Consider the following 21,542-nt stretch of genomic DNA (forward strand, 5'->3'; position numbering starts at 1 on the left):
CAAGTAAATGGATTAATCCTAAACACAATTAACAGAAGGTTCTCAAGAGGAAAACTAAACTTAAAAACAAAACTTAGCTGAAATATGTTGGTACTTGGAACTAAGTGCTATGCTGGACAACCTGCAAAGAACCGCTCTGTGTTTGCTCACATGTTTCAACTCTTTGGATGGACGAATACATCAAGTTTAATGAAAACAGCACAGGAACTTCAAAGCAGGAAAACAGCTATTAAAAATTATCTGACAAGAAGTGACACTTCATCTGCATCCACAGTATTTAATTTGTTTGAATAATATAGTTACAGATAAACAGGTTCACTCCATATACAATTACCGATACCTTTTTTAATACAGCTCATATTCCAGTACATCAACACTATTGTATTTACAAGGTATTTATGTACATTAACATCTTTCTAAAGTCAGTGCATTGTCAATAAGTTTTATACAATAATTTACAAAGTGAATGTAGTTAATAGTTAACTTAATAAATTTACTACTAATTCATGAATTAATTTAATTTAAAAAAAATTAATTACAACCAATGTAACAAACACAGAAGATCAAATAACATTAGTAGATTGTGCTACCTGCTTAAATAAAACATTTCAAAGTAAATCAGTTGAAAATCTTTCACTTTTCATGGAGTTTGCGGAGGGAGGAGTAGACAAACGGGTACTGAAAAAGCTTCTAACCTAGAAATTCACAAGTCGTGTTTGCTTTTCTTCAGTCTCAACGTTCAGACCACTTTAAAGATAAAAGCCCGTATAGGATAGGGAGCGACACTTCACAAGTAAGACAATACTTATTTTGGAACCAATCTGCTGTCTTCAAAGAGGCACAACCTCCAGCAAAGGCAGGCAGGTTTTTGCTCGAGTAAAGACAGCAAGTTCAGCTGATGTCATTTCTTAAATGGATAAAACTCAGGTCTTTCTGGAAATTATAAGCTTACTGGTAGGTTTGGCATTCTTTTAAGATACATTAAAATGAACCCAAACACACATTTCAGAGATCAACTGGGTAAGTTTTAATTTTGTTAGTGAAGACACAAAACCTAAAGAATTTGGAAGCTGACATACGACAGAATTAGTAAGCTGCTTAGACTCAGCTAAAGAACAAAAGGCCAGAAGAGTGAAACGTCTACCTTCATTCAGATATGCAAACAGTTTAACACTGAAAAGTTTAAAGAAATGCCTCCTCAAAATATAACCATCTTTTTTCCAGCCTCTGCCAAGACTCAAGTCATGCTTTCCTTCATGCAATAAGCCCGCTGACTTAAAAGAGCATGTTGCAAGGGCGCGGAAAGCAATTCTGGTTTAATTGCAAGTATATGCATAACCCGTTGTGGAAAAAAAAAAAAAAAAAAAAAATTCAAAAAGGCAACTAAATTTTGAAAAAAAGAAACTCCATTAACTTATGAAACCAATTTAAAAAGCCCATCCATGAATGCTACGATAGCTACCTGACAGCCACAGCTTCTTATTCGTTTGAAATACACAGTGGATAATTCACAGCCATTCACTCCAGAGCCCTTACAACAACAAAAACAAACTATGTTTTTGAATTTAATTATACGAATTTTTAAAAGTGCAAATTTAAAAGCAACACCAGTCATGAAACATAAGCTCAAGCATCTTTCCTTCCAAAAGCTGGGAACATTTTGTGCAATGTGCACAGTTTAAGACACCATGCGTATAACCACAACTACTCTCTTCAACCTGAAGTTTCTTTTTGAGCCATCTCAAGAGCGGAGATAGCGCTCCTCAGGCAGAAAAGCCATTCCTGAAACATGTTGATCTGCACAGCCAACACATAGAGAAAACACAATTATAATAAACCATTCAAGTGTAGAAATTAATCTCTTCTCAAATTATGATTTGGTTGTGCTCCCAACATACAGAAAGAAAGCAACTGACACACGTTAGTGGTGGCAAAACTGGGAACTTCTCTTACTCTGGATGATAATTCCTTAAGTTTGTGCACTTTTCATTCTCTTGCTTTCCCTGTTTTGCCAATAAAATGCAATAAAACTGCAGGAAAAAGGAGGTAGCAATATCATGTTGTCCAAAGACAACACTACAATTTTTTTTCCCCATTATCTTAAACCTAAAGAGAGCCTTAGGGGGTTGTTAGAACAGTTGGTAAACTCCACACTACTTTGTTTAGCTCTTATTTGGACTATTTAATTTAGCTCTTATTTGGTCCTAGTCGGCTTTTCTCAAACCATTTTATTTAAAGGCCAATGGCAGTCTCAGCCTGATGTCTAACATCAGAAATGTTTAGAGCATGTAGTGAGATAACAGAACAAAACAATACTATCCTTATATTAACTGCTATTTCATTAGGGTTTTCTGTTTGTGCTTTCAGATCACAGAGTAAAATAACTACACTTCGGTTACCTGTTTCAACATCGTTTTTGCCAAATGTAAGTTGCCGGATGTTAACCCTCCTCACATTCTCAAAACAGTCCACGGAAGATCATCTGCTTACTGTAAAACACAGTACTTCTTGTAATCGGACTCAAAGTCTTCATCCATGCTGCTCGTGTCTGCCATCTTTTTGCCGTCTATCTTTGGCAGAAATTGTGCATAGTCTACCCCCTGCTGCTCGTAGAAAAGAATGTAGGCAGAGTCGGTGTCGATCTCATCGGGATGCAATTCCTGAGCAAGAGAAAACCCTGGTCTGAACTACGCAACGGGACAACCGCGTCACTGAACTTCAAACACACACAGCTGCCCTGGAAACAGCCTTTTTAACTGGCTGTTACCACAAGAAGAATTGCATTTTCTACCTCCCTTCTCACAGTTATCAGGCTCCATTATTTACTGGTAAAGCATGACAAATTGTATAGTGATAAATGCAAATACTTAGAAATGTCGGAACTCAATTAACTGAACACAAAACTGCTAGCATCATGAAAAAACAGCCTCAGTAATTTTTCCATCTTTGTACAAAATAAGTATCTTTCATTAGCCATGGCAGCAGCTGATGAACAGATGTTTTCTTGAAAAAAATCTCATGTACAGTTTCAGTTAACAATTTCAATATTTATCCAATGCAACTTTTGAGATGCTCATGATTTCAAAGAACAGTTCCCACCAAACGTAAATTTCTTTGGTAACCAAGAACAAAAATTATTTGCTACAAAAACAAATGACTTACCTTACAGCTACTGTCATTGTAGCAGTACCACTTGTTGTTTGGGTTTTTGGCATAAGTGACGTAATGACCCCCTCCCATAATTCCTGAATGGCACTGAAGAAAACAAAGAAGAAAATAAATTCTGGATCAAACATCAAAACTGATAATTCACAGAATTGATTCAAAAATTCATAATCTTTAAGTCAGTGACAATGGCTCCTGACAAGCCATACATCTGGAGCTGACTAACTTTATACACTTAAGCAGAAAAAACCCACGATGCAGAGATACACTTTTCAGTTGTACTCAGTTTTATGGAAAATTTGTTCTGCTGCCAATGGCTCAACTTTGTTCTCCTTCTCAATAGATCCCTACTTTCTGTATCGCAAACAGCAGAGTAAAGGCATTTAGTCAAAACAACGCCACGTAAAGACAGTCCACTTGTATAAAAAAGGTCAACTTACCGAAATTGCATATAGATTGTAAATAGGGTTAACGCATACTTCTTCTCTTTGGTCATCTGTGATATCATCCTCGCTGTGGTTATCGACTTGACCGTTGATACTGCCGTTACTGTATGCATTCTGCTCACAGATGTATCCGTTGGCTAGAGGCATCTCATTGTCCTGAGCAGTATATAGTTCACTCTGGCTACCACCCAAAATCTGCCCTCTAGTGAGAGCATCACTCTGATCAGAAGTAATTCTCTGCTCCTGGTCAGTACCATTCTCCTTACTTGCATCCAAATTTTCTTTGCTACTTGACAGCTTGTTTTTACCCAGCTGTGGTAGCCGCAGACGCCCTTTACCTCTTCCTAAAGTCCCTGGGCTACTATTTGGGCTACTGTTTTTACTTGAAGGACAGCTGGTTCCACTTTTCCTCCCCAAAGACGGAGATGCTAAAACAGAGAACACATGGACTACTAAGATAAGTAAATACATACGTAGTCTAAGATTTTTTTTTTTAAGTGTTTCTTTAAACAACCAAACACTAAAAACCACTGTTTCACTGCAATGAATGAGGAGCATATAAAAGTAAAGCTATCTTTGTGTGCACACACACATACACCTCGAAACTGAAATGTAACTCTCTGATGCAGGAGCACATTGCTCACTCTGAACTCAGCCAACTCACACGAGCAGATGGTGCCGATACCTGTTGTCACCCAGTAACTTTTTTTCATTTTTTGGTAAAGCTTCACCAAGCTTTGCAGGGCAAACAACAACAGAAAGTGTTTCAACATAAATGCAGTGCTTTGGCCAAAGAAACATTAAAATTTTGTTCATAATATAATTTCCTCCCCTCCAAATATCAGTATTGACAGGAATTTTGCCTAGTTATTACTTACCTTTGATATTATTCAGGACAGTAGTGTTAAGGGAGGATGGACTTCTGTTCAGTACATCTCCTTCTCCCAGTGTGTAAGTGATCTGCAGGTCTGTTTTCCTAGACTCCCCCTGGAGAGCCCGTGGTTCAGGAAGGCTGTCAACCTGGAGCGTCAGCTGCTTTCTTTGAAAATGACTTGGATCCCTTTGTACCAAAAAGGCACTTGGGTCAAAATTTTCTCTGGGAAATTTAACAATCTTCTGAGATTTTATCCAGCGGCCATTTACAAACTGAAATCTTTTCAGGTGAATGATCTAAAGGAAAAACATGTCAGAGAATAAAGGAGGACAATTACATCACAGTCAGTAATTTCACTGTTTAAAAATATTTTTTCCTGGAACATACACACTTTTATCATACGCTAACACAGAACAGTAACAATGCTGTAATGGAACAATTTGGATTTGGGGATCAAACTGCTAGAACAGGGAACAAATATTTTCGTGAGGAAATGATGGAGAAATTTGCTTCAATTCAGTGATCAGCACTGTGTGTTTTGAATAACCTACCGAATTTGAAAAGCAACAAATGCAGGTGTTACACAACTAGACAAAAGACCATGTTACCAGAAAGACTGCCTGACCGTGAATTCTGCGTCAGAACAGATGACACTGAACGCAAACCACCACCATTTCCTGCTGTATCAGCTAAAAAGATTCAAAAGGATTTGAGGTTTGTTTTATTTGCCTGCATTACAGAAACGCATGAAGCAAACTAAGTCAATGCCCCTCCTGAGACTTTTGTGAACAAAAGCACATCTTATTACTCAGAACAAGGAGACATACCTAGCACTTCAAATTTGTGATCAATGTACTTTGGTTTTGTTGCTGTAGAGGAAAATTACACAAGATCATACCAAAATAGGGGGAAGTCTCCAAAGATCCAGTTTTTTGGTGGCCAAACAATGGGTCTTGCATTTGGAACAGTAGTACATCTCATCCTCCCCCAGTTCTTCCTCACTGGTGAAGGCTCTAAGACAACTATCCAGATTGATGGGCTCTGCTTGAGCTCGTCGGCTTTGCTCAACACTTTCATGTTCTTCTACGATCTAAAGTGAGATAAAACTGTATCTGACTTGGAAATATTGACAAACTGCTCAGAGGAAGGCTCTGTTCACAGTATCACACAAATAACGTCATATAGTTATTTAGGATTAAAAATAAAAACTAGATGCACTAAACTTTAGCAGAAATTTTATTTTAGTGATGAAGAGGCAGACATACAAATAGTGCACTGTCCTTATTCTTGGATTCTGTTTACAAAATTAACCATAAAGCACAAGTTTACAGACTCAACTCACAAGTTGGAAGAGCTATTCTAGATTGACTCAGCTACAGGCTTACCTTTAGCTATGTTTTGTTGACTCGATGAGGAAACAGATTTACTCACAGGCAGAACTGTTTATAGCACTGGTATGCTTAGAAAACCCATCAAATTAACGTATTTTGTGACAAACTGTGGAGGCTAGATCAAAAGCAACTCACAACAGACAGAAAATAAACTGCTGTGGTTTCTTAAAAGCCTCCCTTCCACATTATGCTATGTAAGAGGTCTAACATTAAGACATTAGTTTACCCAGAATATACTGTCTGATGATTACTGACTTTAACAGAAAATGGACAAAAGAAGCATCAAATAAAATAGGTGAAATGAGTCGTGCTTCAGAGCTATTAACAAACAACAAAGGGGTTTACGTTGAAATTTTACCCGTTCTTGCGACGTCTGGTAGCGCAGATGGAGTGCAGTTGGATCCCAGTCTACCGCAATGTAAGCATTCCCAACACAAGCTCTGTCTTCTGTGCACTCAATTTTACAGCCACGGCAAAATCTGATTCAAACAGTTAGATGAGGTAAGTAAACTGTCTAAAAACTAAGTCTTACATTACCTCACACTCCAATTCTGCTCCTTGTTTTGGAACATAGGCACCCCCAAAGTTTCAGGCCTTGCCTTCAGTGTAAGAGAGAGGCATTTTTATAAAACAATAATCAGTATCAGTTTGATATTTTAACTACAAAATTTTAATAGAGATGAGAAATTAAAGCAGTTGGGTGAGCCCAACCATCTACCTGTGTATAATGCTGACCAAGCCTACCTTCAACACCAAACATTTACAGCGCTCTGTCTCCGCAAGTATTTTACAACGCGATAGCTGATGTACTTTATTTATCTAGTTGTAACAGACTTTTTTTTTTTTTTTTTTTAATGAGTACATTGTCTGAATACCTTCCAGGAAGGGTCTGGAATTTTCGTTAGCATGTCTTTGTTCAGGGAAAATTCCAAGCACGATTCCAGTGTGAATTTCTTATTGTCCATTTTAGTTCTTACTCTTCAAATTTCACTAGCCAGGGTAGATGATTTACATCTAAAAATTTAAGTTTGTATGGAACCTCCACAAATCACCCAAATACGTACACATATGTGCCTGCATATATACACACACACACACACACGCACACAGAATATTGTAAGGGGTTAAGAGGTTTTTGATAATCTCATGTCTGTCTACTACAGCTCTCCAAGTCATAAAAGCTATTCTACAGTGAAAGCCTGCCACATGAAGGTTTTGGTTAAATGAGATTCTAGACTCTTACTGTTTGATATTACCTCTGAAGTCTGAAACGTATCACAAGCTCATTACTATAAATTACCTTTCTACTGGAGCGATTCCCATCCTTAAATCTAAAAAGGACCACTTACCGGTACCACGGACACCAAGCACAAGAATTGCCATCCTTCTGAACTACCCTTAGGGTGAACGGATACTGATATCCCATGCTATCATCACTGAAACAGAAGAGAACGTAACGTGAAACACAAGCAATCATTCAGACTGCCAACTACCTTCCTTCACTATGCTTGCTATGTTTACTTTAAAAGGGCCACACACATCCCCTCCTCAAAACTGTAATTTTTATTAGATTAAGCTATTAAAACAAGACCTGCCTTTACATCGCCTAAGTTTGAGAGACACAATCATCTGTCACTGGATGAGAACGAATCAACCGATTTGTGTAAAGCCAGCCTTGAAGTGCAGCTAGAAGGTATACTACATTGAACTGTATTAAAAAGGATTAGAAGTTATTTTTAATCATTGCCATTATTAAATTGCAGGACTCTCAAATGACTTCTTACAAAACCAACCCACTAAATGGAATCTGCAGGCAGAAAGCATTTGGGGTAAAAGTGCACACAGTTGTTCCTAAAGTTGTTGACATTTAAAGCTTAATTACACATTAAAACCCGTATGATCGTTCAACAGAGGTATTACGAGAAGTCAAAACAGATAAAGATCAAGATGAACGCAGTTTTACATCTTGTAAGGAAGTCTAAGCCACTGTATTACGTAATTCAAGCCAGAGGCTGCGATGCCAGACTCACCAGTCCTGGGCATGATTACTGGCTTCCTGAGGCGGCAGAGGGCTAGCAAGCCTGGAAACCTGAATCCACACTGCATCATACAGGTCTTTTTTCCGTGTATGAACAGTACAAGGAACAATCAGTGGCATTCCAAACAGACTAGGACGATTCTTCTGAGATGAAAGGAAATATAATTCTGTCCGCATCTGCGCATGTGAAATAAAAGAATGACTCAGATATAAGCATGCATTAACTCACGTTGCCATAATTACTACAATGCTGACCTTGTTACTTATTTCAGGCTCTGGTAATTAAAATAAACCATTAATTCTACTGAAAATACTCTATTTCATCATTTTTTTTTCCAAAATTAAATACTGTATATTTTGATCATTGACTTGGAAACTTTTTTGTATTTTATGATACGATGGCAATATTATTAAGGCATTAGACCACACCAAGCATGAAGCTGTGTTTCAACCATGTACCATATTCTATACTTCATACAATGCATGTTTCTTACTTTTCCCACCACATGGTGATATTGTCATGCAGACACGCACCTAATGATGCTGATACCTGTCCCAAGATGACCTCTACACCACGCAAGCTAATGTTTGCTAGAGAAAGAAAAGCTTCATGTCTAAAAGAGGCACAGACTTATACACAACTTACTGCAAGCAGACAAACTAAACTCCACCCTACATCTCCTATTTGTAAGGAAGATTTAACACGCCGACTCAAGGACACCAAGGTACAGCAACTGGCTACCACTTTGCATAAGTTAGATTTTTGACAATGACACAGGCGGATTTCTGGAACAGCTTCCCCAACCAACCTTTGCTGGTTTTTAAGCTGTATAACTAGAAGCTTGTAACAGCTCAAAAGCATTATACCAATCAGCTAAGAGATTCTGCAGAATTTGAGTAACAGTGATAACAGTGGTTAGTGGCTGCTGCTGGAGAGAATAAAGCAAAAAAAGCCTCATACAAACACACAGTAAAAAAGGAAGTTAAATGGCTTCCTGGCCCACATCCACCAGGCTCTAAATGTCAACAGACTCTTTAAGTCTGTACGCAGCGCACAGAACGCGTGGCTATTTGAGGTGTTCAGTCATCCAGCTTCGACATTTAGAGTTCTACAGATGCTTTTACAAAGAGTAGTTCATGCTAACAGAACGACACAGGAATGTACTATATATCTTCACTCTGTATACAAAGTAAGGCTTTGCCACATAATGGGAAAGAAATGCATTTCTAGTAGCTCCTCTAATCAGATTTTTTTTCTGCTCAAGGAATCTGGAACATTTAATCAGGGAGTTAGCAAACGCCCAAGTATGCATCTCAGCATTAAGGGACTGGGAAGCACGCCAGTACTAGGGAAAGAAAAATACACCAACATTAGACATTGTGATTTAAATTTACAAGAATTGTCTTTCTGTAGAACTTGGCGCTCACTTAAGAGGGAAATGTATTCATGCCCCCTCTTCTTGAGAAATAAAGATTAATTTATCATCTGGACATTTAAAAAAAAAATCCTCGCTGACTTTCAAGGTGTTACATGAACCATTTATAACAAATGCAAAATCTACTAACCATTTTTCTGTGGACTGCAATGATATACCCTGTACATGGACTATCAGAAAGCAAGGGCACATGACCGTTGAGAGTCCAGTTGGCAAGGTTACGCTCTGTTCCACATGGCACTACGGTATTTGGCATTCCGTTTGGAATCAGGGTTGGTTTAGGAAGGTCCCCATTCATCATTATGTTGGGTGCTCCATTAGCTGATGGCCCAGTGGAGACATCTGTAGATAGACAATCACACTCTCAACTACCTACAGTAACCAGAATTGATCACAAGATTTTTTTATCCTTTCCATTCTGTTCAATTCATTCCATGAAATATCTTCCAAGACCAACATCTAACCTTTTATTTGCCTACAACTTTGCAAAACCAGAGCATGCAAGAGCAAAGAGGTATTTACAACCCATACATGAATCACAAACAATAAAACCAAAACCATACTTCCTATTTTTTGTGTGTGGAGCCAATCCACAAGTAATAGAATATTTTGCCTATTTCTTGTGTCTTTAACTAAAATCAGTATATAGCGATCCTCAGACTGCTATCCTGGACGTGATCCTAAAAGGATCACAGGCTATCAGCAGATACTAAGATTGCTCACAGCTTCTCTGTGGATAAGAACTCCGACCTACTTGTCTTTCCTTTAATCCTCACTGTTTACTTATTACTAAGAAATTAAGTTTTCTCCAGTGCCTAAGCACTGTGCATTTTCAATGAACAGGAAAATAAACATGTTGTCTTTTACCTGTCTGCACAGGACTCGATGCTGATGTAGGGGATCCTGGAATTGGTATTTCAAATGCACACAAAAACCCACTCACTGATAACCGGACTTTCTGGTTGTCTTGAGGAAAGTTCTTCAGTAAAAAAGGGAAAGTTAGTCAGATGTGTATGTACTTCTATCTGTGACTCTGAACATGTTTTGTTCTTTTGAACACAGTGTATCTATCAGCTCATCTCTCCCCTCCCATCTGCTTTCTTACACCTTTCTAGAGGGAAATAAAAGAAGCTAACAAGCACATCTCTTTGCAGATCTCTGCAGCAAGACCTGAGAGAGTTATTAATGGTTCTCTAAACAGACTGAGAGCACCTAGTTTCAACAAGTTCTAATCCTATTCAATGACAGCAAAAAACATTATACACACATATGCATACACACTATATAGAACTAATCCAGTCATTACGTATGCCTCCAACGTCTTGACAGTGTTTAAACTCATCACAGCACTCCAACTTGAGATTACCTCAAGATAATTTTATCCTTTTTTTTTTCTTCCTAAAAATATAATTAGTAATCAATCCAATTATACTTCTGCAAGCTTCTATATCACTATCAATTTTGTTCACAAGTGGCTTATTTTGGTTCAGTTTACTCTGATTTTAATTCTATTTTAAAGCAATTACGGTTTAAGAACAAAATAAAAGTTCATACAGAGATATAACTAAGCTGACTTCTTTATCACATGTTCAGCTAGATTATTTCACAGCTCTTGTAAGCAAAGCTCAGTGTCAAAAAGAATGAAGAACTATGCCACTGTACACAAATAACAAACAGAAACACCGAAAGTATGTTGCAGCAATGATTTTTTTTTCTTTTCTTTTCTTCTTACCTTTATATTGGAGCTATGCACTTCTGCAAGTAGAATCTGTTCTGGCTTTAGCCCACAGAGTTCACTTAACTGTTTCTTCAAACCTGTATACTTTTCATCCATGTTCAATCTCAGGCCGTATCGAACAGGAGTAGTACCATCTAATTTAATTACTTTAAAGGGGAAAAGAAACACACCAGTCAGCAAACCAGGAAAGTTTTTAAAAGAATAATACATTACAGCTATTTGGCAATTTTTTCCCCCCTCTTGAAGATATGATTTTTTTTTTTTTTTTTTTTTTTTAACCAACCAACTTTTAAGGTCTGCAGACACACGTCAGGAAATGTCTTGCTGCACAGGCAGTAGAAAATGGTTTCAAAACCTGTTTCACTTTTTAACTATCTTGCCTTTTGCCTCTTTCCCAACAATACATGGGTTCTTCATAGTACAGTTCATGACCCGTAAAGTATCTTTTGTTTGTACATTCCCCTTGAGTCCTTCTTTTTCACTCTAGGTAAATTTAGGACCACTTCCACAACACAGTGAACAGAAGGAAAGTTCTCAGAATCTCCATTTTACATGTTTCTGTACTAAGTCCTTTAGTCAAGACTGAAAATGGGCCATCTATGCTGTTTTCAAAGGTTTTGTTTTAGTTTAAGTGTATTCTGATGAAAATTCTTATGCTTTATTATATTAAAACGGTTATATTATTTTCAAGCATAAGTACTAACACAAAATTTGGATGTTTTATAGCTGATCTACATATACAATTTTTATTTTAGCAATGACAGGTTTACAGGGAGGTTAAACACTACTACTCACCTGTGATTTCTAGGTGCATGTAGCTATCCATTGGCAAAGGCAAGGATAAAAAATTAAAAGGGTCAAATCTAACACTTATATGTCCACAAGTTTTACATTTTACTTGTGACTTCAGCTGCCCATGAAATAAATCTACAACAATGGATCTGTTTCTTCTCAGATGGTTTTCCCAGGCCTAAAATGAAGTACAAAAAATCAATACAAAGTTAGAAACTGAAGACTACTTGCTGGAACCACAGGAAGCAGAATATGCTGGAAGACCTTCAAACTGTCATTGGCCTATGAGAGTCAAATTATTTCCATATAAGTTGTTTACCAGTTTCTAATAAATAAGAATTCCTTAGTTTCAACGTGAGTAAAGAGAAGTTATTTCAATTAACACGGTAATCAAGGTATGACATCATTTAAAGCACTTCTGAAAGGCTCCATCAGGCATCTTGAGAAATTTTAATACATCATAATTCTGAGTTGTTCAAAATGATTGTGATCATCTTTATACCTCTATTATAATACCTAAAACTCATTTTCAGCTCAAAGGTGAAATCAACTCCTTAAATCACAGATCTAACAAGTTCCAGAAGATGGTACAGCACTGAAAGAGTACTGCCACAGCCAGCCTCATCCACAACTTAGCAGCTTAGTACCACAAGGGAAAAAAACCCAGCAAACAAATAAACACCAAACCCCAAAATTTTAACCCATACCTCTGCTGCTACTTCCCAGTCTGGTCGACCATCGCTGTCTTTCAGTTCAACATAGGGCTTATCATGAACTCTGTTCAAATCCTCATGAAGACCATCCAAAAGAAAAGCCAGAAGCTCCTGTGAGTCTTGCTGTTGAAAGCCATTAAATCTTGGAGCGTATTTTGCTATTGTCCACTATAAAAAATGCCAGAAAGTTCTTTTAACATCACATACAAAAGTTGTAACAATAAATCAAAATACTGTAGACAGACGCTGTCAACGAGCACAAATTCAACGGCCAACAGTTAGAGGTAACTCCCTATGCTTTCAGAACAAAAGACCGTTTACAGGCAAATGCATAACTTTTTGTTGACAACAAAGGCTACAGAAGCCACATCTTATACCACAACCTCTGACTCATATCGGGTAACTCCTTTGACCTTACAACCACTGAACCATGACTATCTTCCACAGAAAGCTGCTCAAGTCCTGAGCACCAGGACTGACGAATCTTGGCCTCCTCCAGATGGGCACGTTTCCCCTGCACAGCCCCTTCCTCCCCCACATTCATTACAGGCAAGAAAGCAAATTCTGTGACCAGTCTGGAGTAACATACGTGATGACTGCCCAGGATATGGTCATCGGCTTCACAGTCAACTTCTAACATGTGAAATAGATGTCCAAGTTTCCTTCCCTTTCTCTAGGGGAGATACTGACTGGAGTTCCAGAACCAATACAACCCAGGTAACATCGGGAAAAAGTGCATTAAAAGATTTCTGCTCTTCAAAGAAATTCTTGCTTTCTACCTTTAAATAACACACCACAGACTTACCCGCAGCTTTAATGGTGCTATATTCTTCTGTGTTCCACTCCACAACTCCTGAACCAAATCCCCATAGCACTTGGCCATGTGTCCTTTCATTCCTATTGGATTTGTCCTAGAAATCATAAAGTAATTACTACCATACTAAAATTTAAACAAAGCTCAAGCATGGGGACAAATGAGGAAGTGCAAAGGCTTCTTGCTGAACTGTTTTAACTCTCCCAGAAAGAAAAGAGGTTATATTTTCATGTACTTTATCTAGTATCCACTGTATAACTGACAGTTGGTAACATTGAACTTAAAAGGATTTATTCATACTATCTACTTCTGAAAGCTGAAACTCATTTTCAAGAAATGTTACAGCATCTAAAATGCCAATGGTCTCAAATAGAAAATTACCTGTTAAGTTCATAGAGGTGTCTTCCTGAGATGAAATACCGTGTTAGAGGTTGTGTGTTACTGACACACTGGATACTGGAGTTCATGAAGCATGTGTTACCCAGATTGCTTAATCCAGTAGCACCCTTTTCAGTAGGAACTGAGAAAAAGAAAACATAATTATATCAATTGTGTAATGTGAGAAACTCAGAATGGTGTATCAGTAAAGTTAAGAACACGACCTTTTCATGGTAATCAATTCAATTTAACCTGCTCCCAATTACGAGACTACAGCTAGCACAGATGCAACAGAGGACCAGCCTGTTCAAAATATCTGCTCTCTCAACTCTACTTAAGTTAACAGAAATTGAGGCACTTTATTGGATCTGATCCACCACAGACATCACTACAATCCGTACAAACTATTTTCAGGTAAATAATTATGGTACTGAAGTTTCTGGATTAATTTGTTAAAACTTTAACTATTCCTTTCCATAAAGCAATCCGAGGTAAACACAAAATCCAGAATCTGCTATGTACCATTTGCTACTGCTGCATCTGAACATCTATAAGTTTATCTACGTTAATAAAACAGAAAGAACAAGCAAAGGCATAGGCATAGGAGATCTCTTCCAATGATAAAAGCACTTACATTAAAAAATTGTTTCAACATAATATAGCCTCGTAAGATTTTTCTTCTCATCATAATTGAACTGCTATGCTGAAACACTTACCTTTATGTCTGTCTATTTTACTGCTGTTTGCTATAAAAGACATCTCCTCTGGCCAGCTCATGTCTTTGTTTCGAACTAGAAAGAGATATGGTATAAGGACTTTTTAAAATTGTTTGCTACTTACTCTGGAGAACTTACTACAGCTGAAGAGGTTTAATTAAAATTTTCTAATATTTAGTTGAGATTAGAAATTCACTTGATTTTAGTTATTCTTTTTGCTAGTTTTCATTTCAATGTTTCCAATCACTGTTGGAAATCATTCCACTACTGGCATCATTCCAGCCATGCCAGTAACATCTTTAGAAAGCAGCCTTGAGATTCCTTTCCTGTTGGATAACATTTTTTTTTCGTACTTACTCTAATACTTAATAAGGAACCCCCAGATTTGAACAAATCTGTTCACTTCGTAAGCAATCACTAATACTTGTTGTTGTTATGAACCAAAAAAAGTCTACTTCAAAATAGGAACAAATTACATGTGTTTCAAGATAAAGTGGGACAAAAAACCGCAAGCTTTCCTCAACTTTGCCACCACCTCCCCACAGGATCCCCCTGTAAACCTCTGCCTTGCAATGACACAAGCCATACAGTGAACTGGCTTAAGGAGCCGAGCTAGCTGAAGAGGGAGTTATTTTCTCCTGGATCACTTCTCACAGCCAGGTCCTCAGATAGGCATCAAGTAGTTGTCCGGGGGTAAGGCAGGTGGCATAACACACAGAGAAAGGGCAGACTGCTGCTGTCACTGGCAGTGTCAACTTATTTGTCAACACCGTTGCCCATTTGTTTATTCAACTACAGCCTCAGGGCTCTGTTTCACCTGACACAGCTAGGTGCAGCCCCTCTCCACTCTCTCTACATATAAATTCCCATTTCTTCTGTTTAGTGACAGAATGAACTGCACCAGCCACTCTGCCAGTTTTAAATTGATTAAGTATGGAGCAGCAGAGTGGATCAAGCATGTACACTTCTGTTTCTCAAACCAAAAAAATTAGCCAAAAAGGTGAAACTAGTTGAAAACTCAGCTGATCCATGCACCCTGATCCCTTTGACAAAGGCTTAACGTATTGTGACTGACAGCACTGCCTGGCATAGTAACGCATGGCAGGAGGATGAGACAACAGCCACAATCGGAAACAAGAAAGGCTGGGATTGTTTACGTTGCCTTATCACTATGGCAACAGTCAGTCAAGCAGTCAAGTGCAAATGTGTGAGGTTCTCTCCAGATGTGAAAACAAAAGCAGTTTGTCACAAAAATCTTAGAAATTAACCTGACATGGGCCGAAACATGCAGTTTTCTTCAGCTTGTGCTTTGTGAGTAAGAATGTGTTCATGCAAATATCACAACCTGAACTCTTGTAAAACTAGTGAAAGAAAAATCATATAATGAAAAAGTCTCAGATGCCTCACACCGCTTTTGTTACATCTCTCCTATTTTAGTTATTACTGTAGGGGCATTGGATTATTTGAAACTTTGGTATTTCTTCCTGCATTTCTTTCAATACAAACATATATACAGACATCTATTTACACTTACTCTTCCTTCTCAAAACACTTGGGCAGTAGGCCTACATATTTGTGTACTTTGGGCAATTACAGAAATGGGTACTACATACAATTTATTAACTATACATACACTCACATAAAACTATCCATTTTTAGTGTGAAAACCAATTATAGGCCCTTTTTATACCTTCTATTACTAAATGCTGCTCATCTTGGATTTTAAGATACTCCAGTCTGTGATCTTCATCATCCAGCAAAGTAAGATAGTTCTGCAGAAGAAAAAAATACTTCGTATAGTTACCACTTCTAGATTTACAGTTCTCTGAGGATATTTTAATCTTGAAGCAATGAAATTAAAACAATATTAAACATTTCTTCACAAAAATGAGAGCACCAGTTTCGTACCTATGTTAGTTAAATACAGGAGTTCACTGATGTTCAGAAGCGCCTAGTTCAATGCTTTAATTTCATGTGGTATTTCTTTAGAATGAGAGAATTACATGCACTGAACAATTTGGAGGAATACATTCTGTTTGGTCATTGTGATTTGTTCACACAAACATTTGAAAAAGATCCTGGATGGCTGCTGCCTTCTGTGCCAACAGAAGCATACAGCATCATGCGTGTCAACAAAAGAATGTATTTTTATTTCCATTTAAAACAGCTTCTATGAAACTTCTTATCAAGCCTTTTCATAGGTCAACCAATTGCCAATTTTAAAATACATCACAGGATAATTACATGTTTATCAGGCTACCAGGAAAACAAATGATCTATTCTCTGGGTTGTTAACACCAAAATCTAAATTTCACTGCTTCGAGTGCACAAAAAACTTTAGAAAGCAAGTGGCAAGAGTTTTCCAACCTGGGCAGTTAAACTGCAAAGGAAACTTACGCCCACTATTGGGTTTTTTTCCTCTGTGTGCGTATTTAATAGTTTCAATAAAAGAACAAGGCATATACCCAACAGCCGATTAAAAAACACACCAAAACCCCCCGACATTACCTCACTATTGTATAACCAGAGGCGCATATCTTCTTCTTTTATACGTAGCCTCTGGGAGAGATATTCATGTATCTCTTTAATTGTCTGCATTCGACTAAAGCAGCCGGTGTAAGCCAACACTCTTTTTAAAGGAGCATTCGGTGAAGGGACGTTCCCTGGATTTACAATCATAAGAAAAGGGCAAAAGATAATGTATATACCCATAGGCCACTGAAATCACACCAATAACAGCTTATACACTACTTATAGTATAAGTACTTTTTGTGAAAAAGAAGTACACACTTCTACTGCTTTTGTTTATGGATAAAATAATGAGTTAAATTGAAAGCTAGTTGTTACTAACCCTTTGGGACAACAAACTTGCTATCACAAATTTACCTCCCTTCTTACTAAAACCTGCTAGAAAACTGCTCCCCTAAGTTTCCCGTAGGAAATAAATAATTTAGAAGAAGTTTTAAAAGACTGGACTATTAATTTTTTCTCTTAAAAACAGTGTATCAGAGACGATGGTAATTTTCAAAATTAAGGACTTCAAAATTTCATGAGAACGTTCTTTTTGAGAACACTGTAAGTAAAAAATAAGATTAAAAAAATTAGTCTTGACTATTTTTGGAGGTAGTATGACCTTGCTTCAGCTTTTCTATGGAGATAAATGCTAATCTGCGAAGACAAAATCAACCCGGCAGTTTGACAATAAAAGTATTTTTGAACAACTGAATTCCTCAAAACATATTCTGTGAAGATGTCGAGGATTCTCACCAGAATTTCTCAATGATCTCATGTTTGTAACACAAATTAATACCATCAGTCAAGATTGTTGCTTTTTTTCTGTAATACGAGCTCATCTTTAAATAAAACATTCGCACAAGAGACCAACTTTACATGCTTTATTTCTTGAGCTTCTTTAGTTTAAACTTAGGAAGCTCCCCAGTCCTCACAGAGAGAGGTCTGTAACACATTAATGAAAAGCATTATTATACAGCCAAACCCAACTGGGCAACTGCATTATTTCAATAGTCAGAGAAGTGACGCAGTTCTACTTTCACTGCCAAAAGATTAAAATAAAATAAATAGTACTACATGAAAAGATGCAATATTACATGCAATTAGACAAGAGAGTAAAACTATACTGTAATCATCTATAAGTGAGCAAAGCATCAGTTTTGCTTCAGTATACCAAGCAAAGTATTCATTTTTTTTAAAGAAAACAAAAAAGCATTTTCTGAGATTAGGGGTCAGAGGATTAGTTGTAAGATTACAGCAAGAAAGCATATTTGTAAACTCAAAAAGATTAATCATTGATTGGACACATACATTAGTGCAGAGCAAAATAACTCCAAATCAAGATCAAATTTGGCACATCAGAAGATTCTCTTTATTTGAATTTGGGCATTTTAGAATGTCCAAACAAAGCAGTTTCCATTTTATCAGGTCAAGTAGGAAAAATGAATTTGGGTAGCAGGCAGTTTCTGTAGCGGAACTTGATCAAGCAGGCAGCCGCTATCTACACGTTAAGTTCTAGATTCTGTCAAAGCAGTGAAAAATTGAGCATTTGCATGAGATTTTTAAACACAGGCTAACACTAGCAAGGCTAAATAATTTAATTTTCATAGTCAGGTGAGCCCGTTTCTGGACATACGTTACTGTGGATGCACACGTACATATCTGTGTGTATCCAAACGCAGGTGCATGTGAACATCAGGTATTTCTTCAAACCTGTTGTGCAAGGCAAGTGTGCAACTGTGCATACAAACTGGTAACTGAAAACTCTTGCAACACTTTTCAGCTGAAATGCGAAGCTGCATTCTAAAGATTATTCTTATAGCCCTTTACTTGTACAATCCTTTGGTGAGCAGCACCACCACAACTATGGCACAGGTATTTCAGCTGGATGTTTACACTTTCTACTGAAATGTCTTTCTGAACTGCATCAAATCATACTCTTGGCATTCCATTAATTCAATCACTTTCTAAAGAGTATCAAAAAATTTGGGGCATTAAAGCCTAGCTGCCCAAGTAACTCCGAACCAGTCGGCTGAACAATTATTTCATTTATTATACCGCTGTACTATGAGATACACACACCCACCTCAATGCACAGATGCATCTAGTCTACGGCCACAAAATTCATTACCAACAGGATTAATCAGATCTGCCCTTCTTAGCTGTTTAGTTTAGGCAGTGCTCATTTCTCACTTTCAACTCGCCAATCTACGTGCAGTAACTATGCGACTTAACTGACTTCACTGAAAATGCTCCTCATGCCTCTTCCTCTCACGAGAAGACAGGAGGAAAGCCTTAAACCTTTACCAAACGCCGATTGTGCCTCACAGTTGATTAGCTGGTGCACAAGCACAGTGGCAGCAAGCTTCTACAGCTGGGGGTCTCGCTTTCTTAGAAACTGCGCATTTGTATTCTTGCTGCATTCTTAAGTTACCTCTAGGTAAATGCTGAGGAAACATTCTCAGGCTCATCATACCCATATTCACCCAGATGTTGGACTGCTGCGTTCGAGTGGCAGGCTGCTGTCTCAGGAAGAGCAGGTAGCGAGGAAATAGCTCCAGTTCAGGCACATTTGTTTTGCTGTTTTTGATCACCTAGTAAAGATGTTTAAAACACATTTTAGAGACTGCTGTTCCAAGCGTGTAGGAAATCCCAGTAGGAACAGGAAGCGATCATTAAAGCAGATGGTTAAAAAGAATAAACCATGTTTTATTAGCAGATCAGAAATCTTCTGAACAATCTTATGGGGTCTTAGGCAAATATCCACAGGAATAACAATTTACTGATCTCTAAGCACTTTTTGAAACTTATTAGTTGCAGATCATCAAAAGCAAACACCTTATTTAGCGGAGCATGGCTTCCTGTGCAACACCACAGGAAGAACATTTTTATGATTTCTGAAATAAGTGTGAATCTACAATGAACCTCATTAATTCTACTCAGTGGATACTTCAGTATGAAGGTTTCACAGCCGTTGAAAAGCTCACACATGCTGAACAAGATATTTGTTCTGAACTTTCTGAACTATAGGATTGAATTAAAACCTCCACATTGCAAGAAAAGACTGAAACTTACTTTTGTTGCATTTTGATACGTTGACAGAAAAAGCTGAAATTACCCCAGAGCGTGACTTGCAGCTTTTCAGTCACCATTTCTACAAAGATCTTCCTATCTAGATCCACCCAAACATAGACATACCATAAATGGCAGGAATGTTCACTATTTTTGTGACCATGTGATGCAGAAGAAAACACTCAGTTTAAGTTGTGAGAAGCAATATAATGCACTAAAGTGCCGCGGCACTGAACTTCAGCTACCACAAAAACAGTAGTGATGGCATTTTCTGGAAAGGAACAACGTAATGGTCCCTACTGTGGGGTGGGAGACTGGGACTGTAAGTGCCTGTATACGTGGTTGCAAGTAATCAAATGGTCTTCAAGTTGTCCAGCGTTCAGATAATTAAGGAATATTTTGACACTAAGTTGTGGACCGAAAAGTTATAGTTTATACATATATTATTTATATTTTTTTGCAGACAGGATACCCAAATTAAAATTCTCTCATTCTGAATAGAAGTCTCTTCAAATGACCCAACCACAAAAATCTCAAGCACACTAGTTTGTGTATAAAGAGATGGGGCCTCTTCTGGATCACAAAAGGTGTTTGTTTCCACAGAGAACATGTAGGAGCAAGGTAACAGAAGCCAGTGATTTTACACTGTAAAATAATTGCCAGTACTACAGCTAACAGATCAAATCATCAAAAATCATACAGCTAATTCTCTCCCATTTGTGACAGCAACCACCTAACCTCTATTGCTACCAACCAAAAAAATCCCCTCCCTTCCATCTTTTAGGGATAGTTCCTATAAGAGACTACCTGACATAGAATAACCAACTCCTCTATGCAACAAATATACTCAACAGAAATTGAAGAAACTTTCCAACGTTTCTAAGTGAACAGACCAGTTCAATTTTTCTTGATTCTAACATCAGCTACTTTTTTATAAATTCAATATTGATAATTCAATTACTCCAAATGATTACGACCTGTTAACTGTTTTGCTATATTACACACAGAGAAACAGAGAGATAGCTCAATAAATTGCGAGTAAATTACACAATTTGACAATGGCTATTGCTATATAATTACTGCTCCTCTTTCAGACATACTGTTGCATGTTACTGTTGTAATTGCAACCAAAAAAATCTCATTGGGATGACACAGACTAATTCTTAGTCCACTTAGTCAACTCCATTTAATACACACCACTTTCACATTGCAATTCGGCAATACCTTCTGCACTGTGCCCAAAATTAATTTTTAATTAAAGATATTACAGTGTTAAGTGACAAAAAGTCAAGTTCACCAGTCTGTGCAGTTCTTCAAGAGGTTTTTTTCTTACTTTTAACAAAACTTTAATGCAAACAAGTACAAATACCACCTTGTCTTTGATAGGTTCTTGCTAATAAATTAAATTTATTACAAGGCTTTCGGTGACTACAGGCAATTAAATAATTATTGATATAA

The 21,542-nt window shown here is 37.5% G+C and overlaps 1 protein-coding gene across 1 annotated transcript in view; it reads right to left on the minus strand.

The window, feature by feature from the left end:
- Positions 1-1,003: 1,003 nt before the first annotated feature.
- USP32 (ubiquitin specific peptidase 32) overlaps positions 1,004-21,542 on the minus strand; it is a 78,542-nt gene continuing 58,003 nt past the window's right edge. The window contains exons 16-34 of the mRNA XM_086475413.1: positions 19,489-19,606; positions 17,010-17,164; positions 16,192-16,273; positions 14,502-14,576; positions 13,789-13,927; positions 13,399-13,504; positions 12,588-12,761; positions 11,884-12,058; positions 11,083-11,234; positions 10,218-10,329; positions 9,481-9,692; positions 7,907-8,091; positions 7,226-7,312; positions 6,235-6,355; positions 5,384-5,575; positions 4,490-4,781; positions 3,606-4,039; positions 3,163-3,255; positions 1,004-2,660 (exon numbers count right to left, since the gene is read on the minus strand). Coding sequence (XP_086331539.1) covers positions 2,487-2,660; positions 3,163-3,255; positions 3,606-4,039; positions 4,490-4,781; positions 5,384-5,575; positions 6,235-6,355; positions 7,226-7,312; positions 7,907-8,091; positions 9,481-9,692; positions 10,218-10,329; positions 11,083-11,234; positions 11,884-12,058; positions 12,588-12,761; positions 13,399-13,504; positions 13,789-13,927; positions 14,502-14,576; positions 16,192-16,273; positions 17,010-17,164; positions 19,489-19,606 — 3,078 coding nt within the window. The 3' untranslated portion in view covers positions 1,004-2,486. The remainder of the gene's footprint in view (positions 2,661-3,162; positions 3,256-3,605; positions 4,040-4,489; positions 4,782-5,383; positions 5,576-6,234; positions 6,356-7,225; positions 7,313-7,906; positions 8,092-9,480; positions 9,693-10,217; positions 10,330-11,082; positions 11,235-11,883; positions 12,059-12,587; positions 12,762-13,398; positions 13,505-13,788; positions 13,928-14,501; positions 14,577-16,191; positions 16,274-17,009; positions 17,165-19,488; positions 19,607-21,542) is intronic.

The sequence above is a fragment of the Leptosomus discolor genome, chromosome 18 (genome assembly GCF_034619465.1).
Source record: "Leptosomus discolor isolate bLepDis1 chromosome 18, bLepDis1.hap2, whole genome shotgun sequence".
Lineage (NCBI taxonomy): Eukaryota > Metazoa > Chordata > Aves > Leptosomiformes > Leptosomidae > Leptosomus > Leptosomus discolor.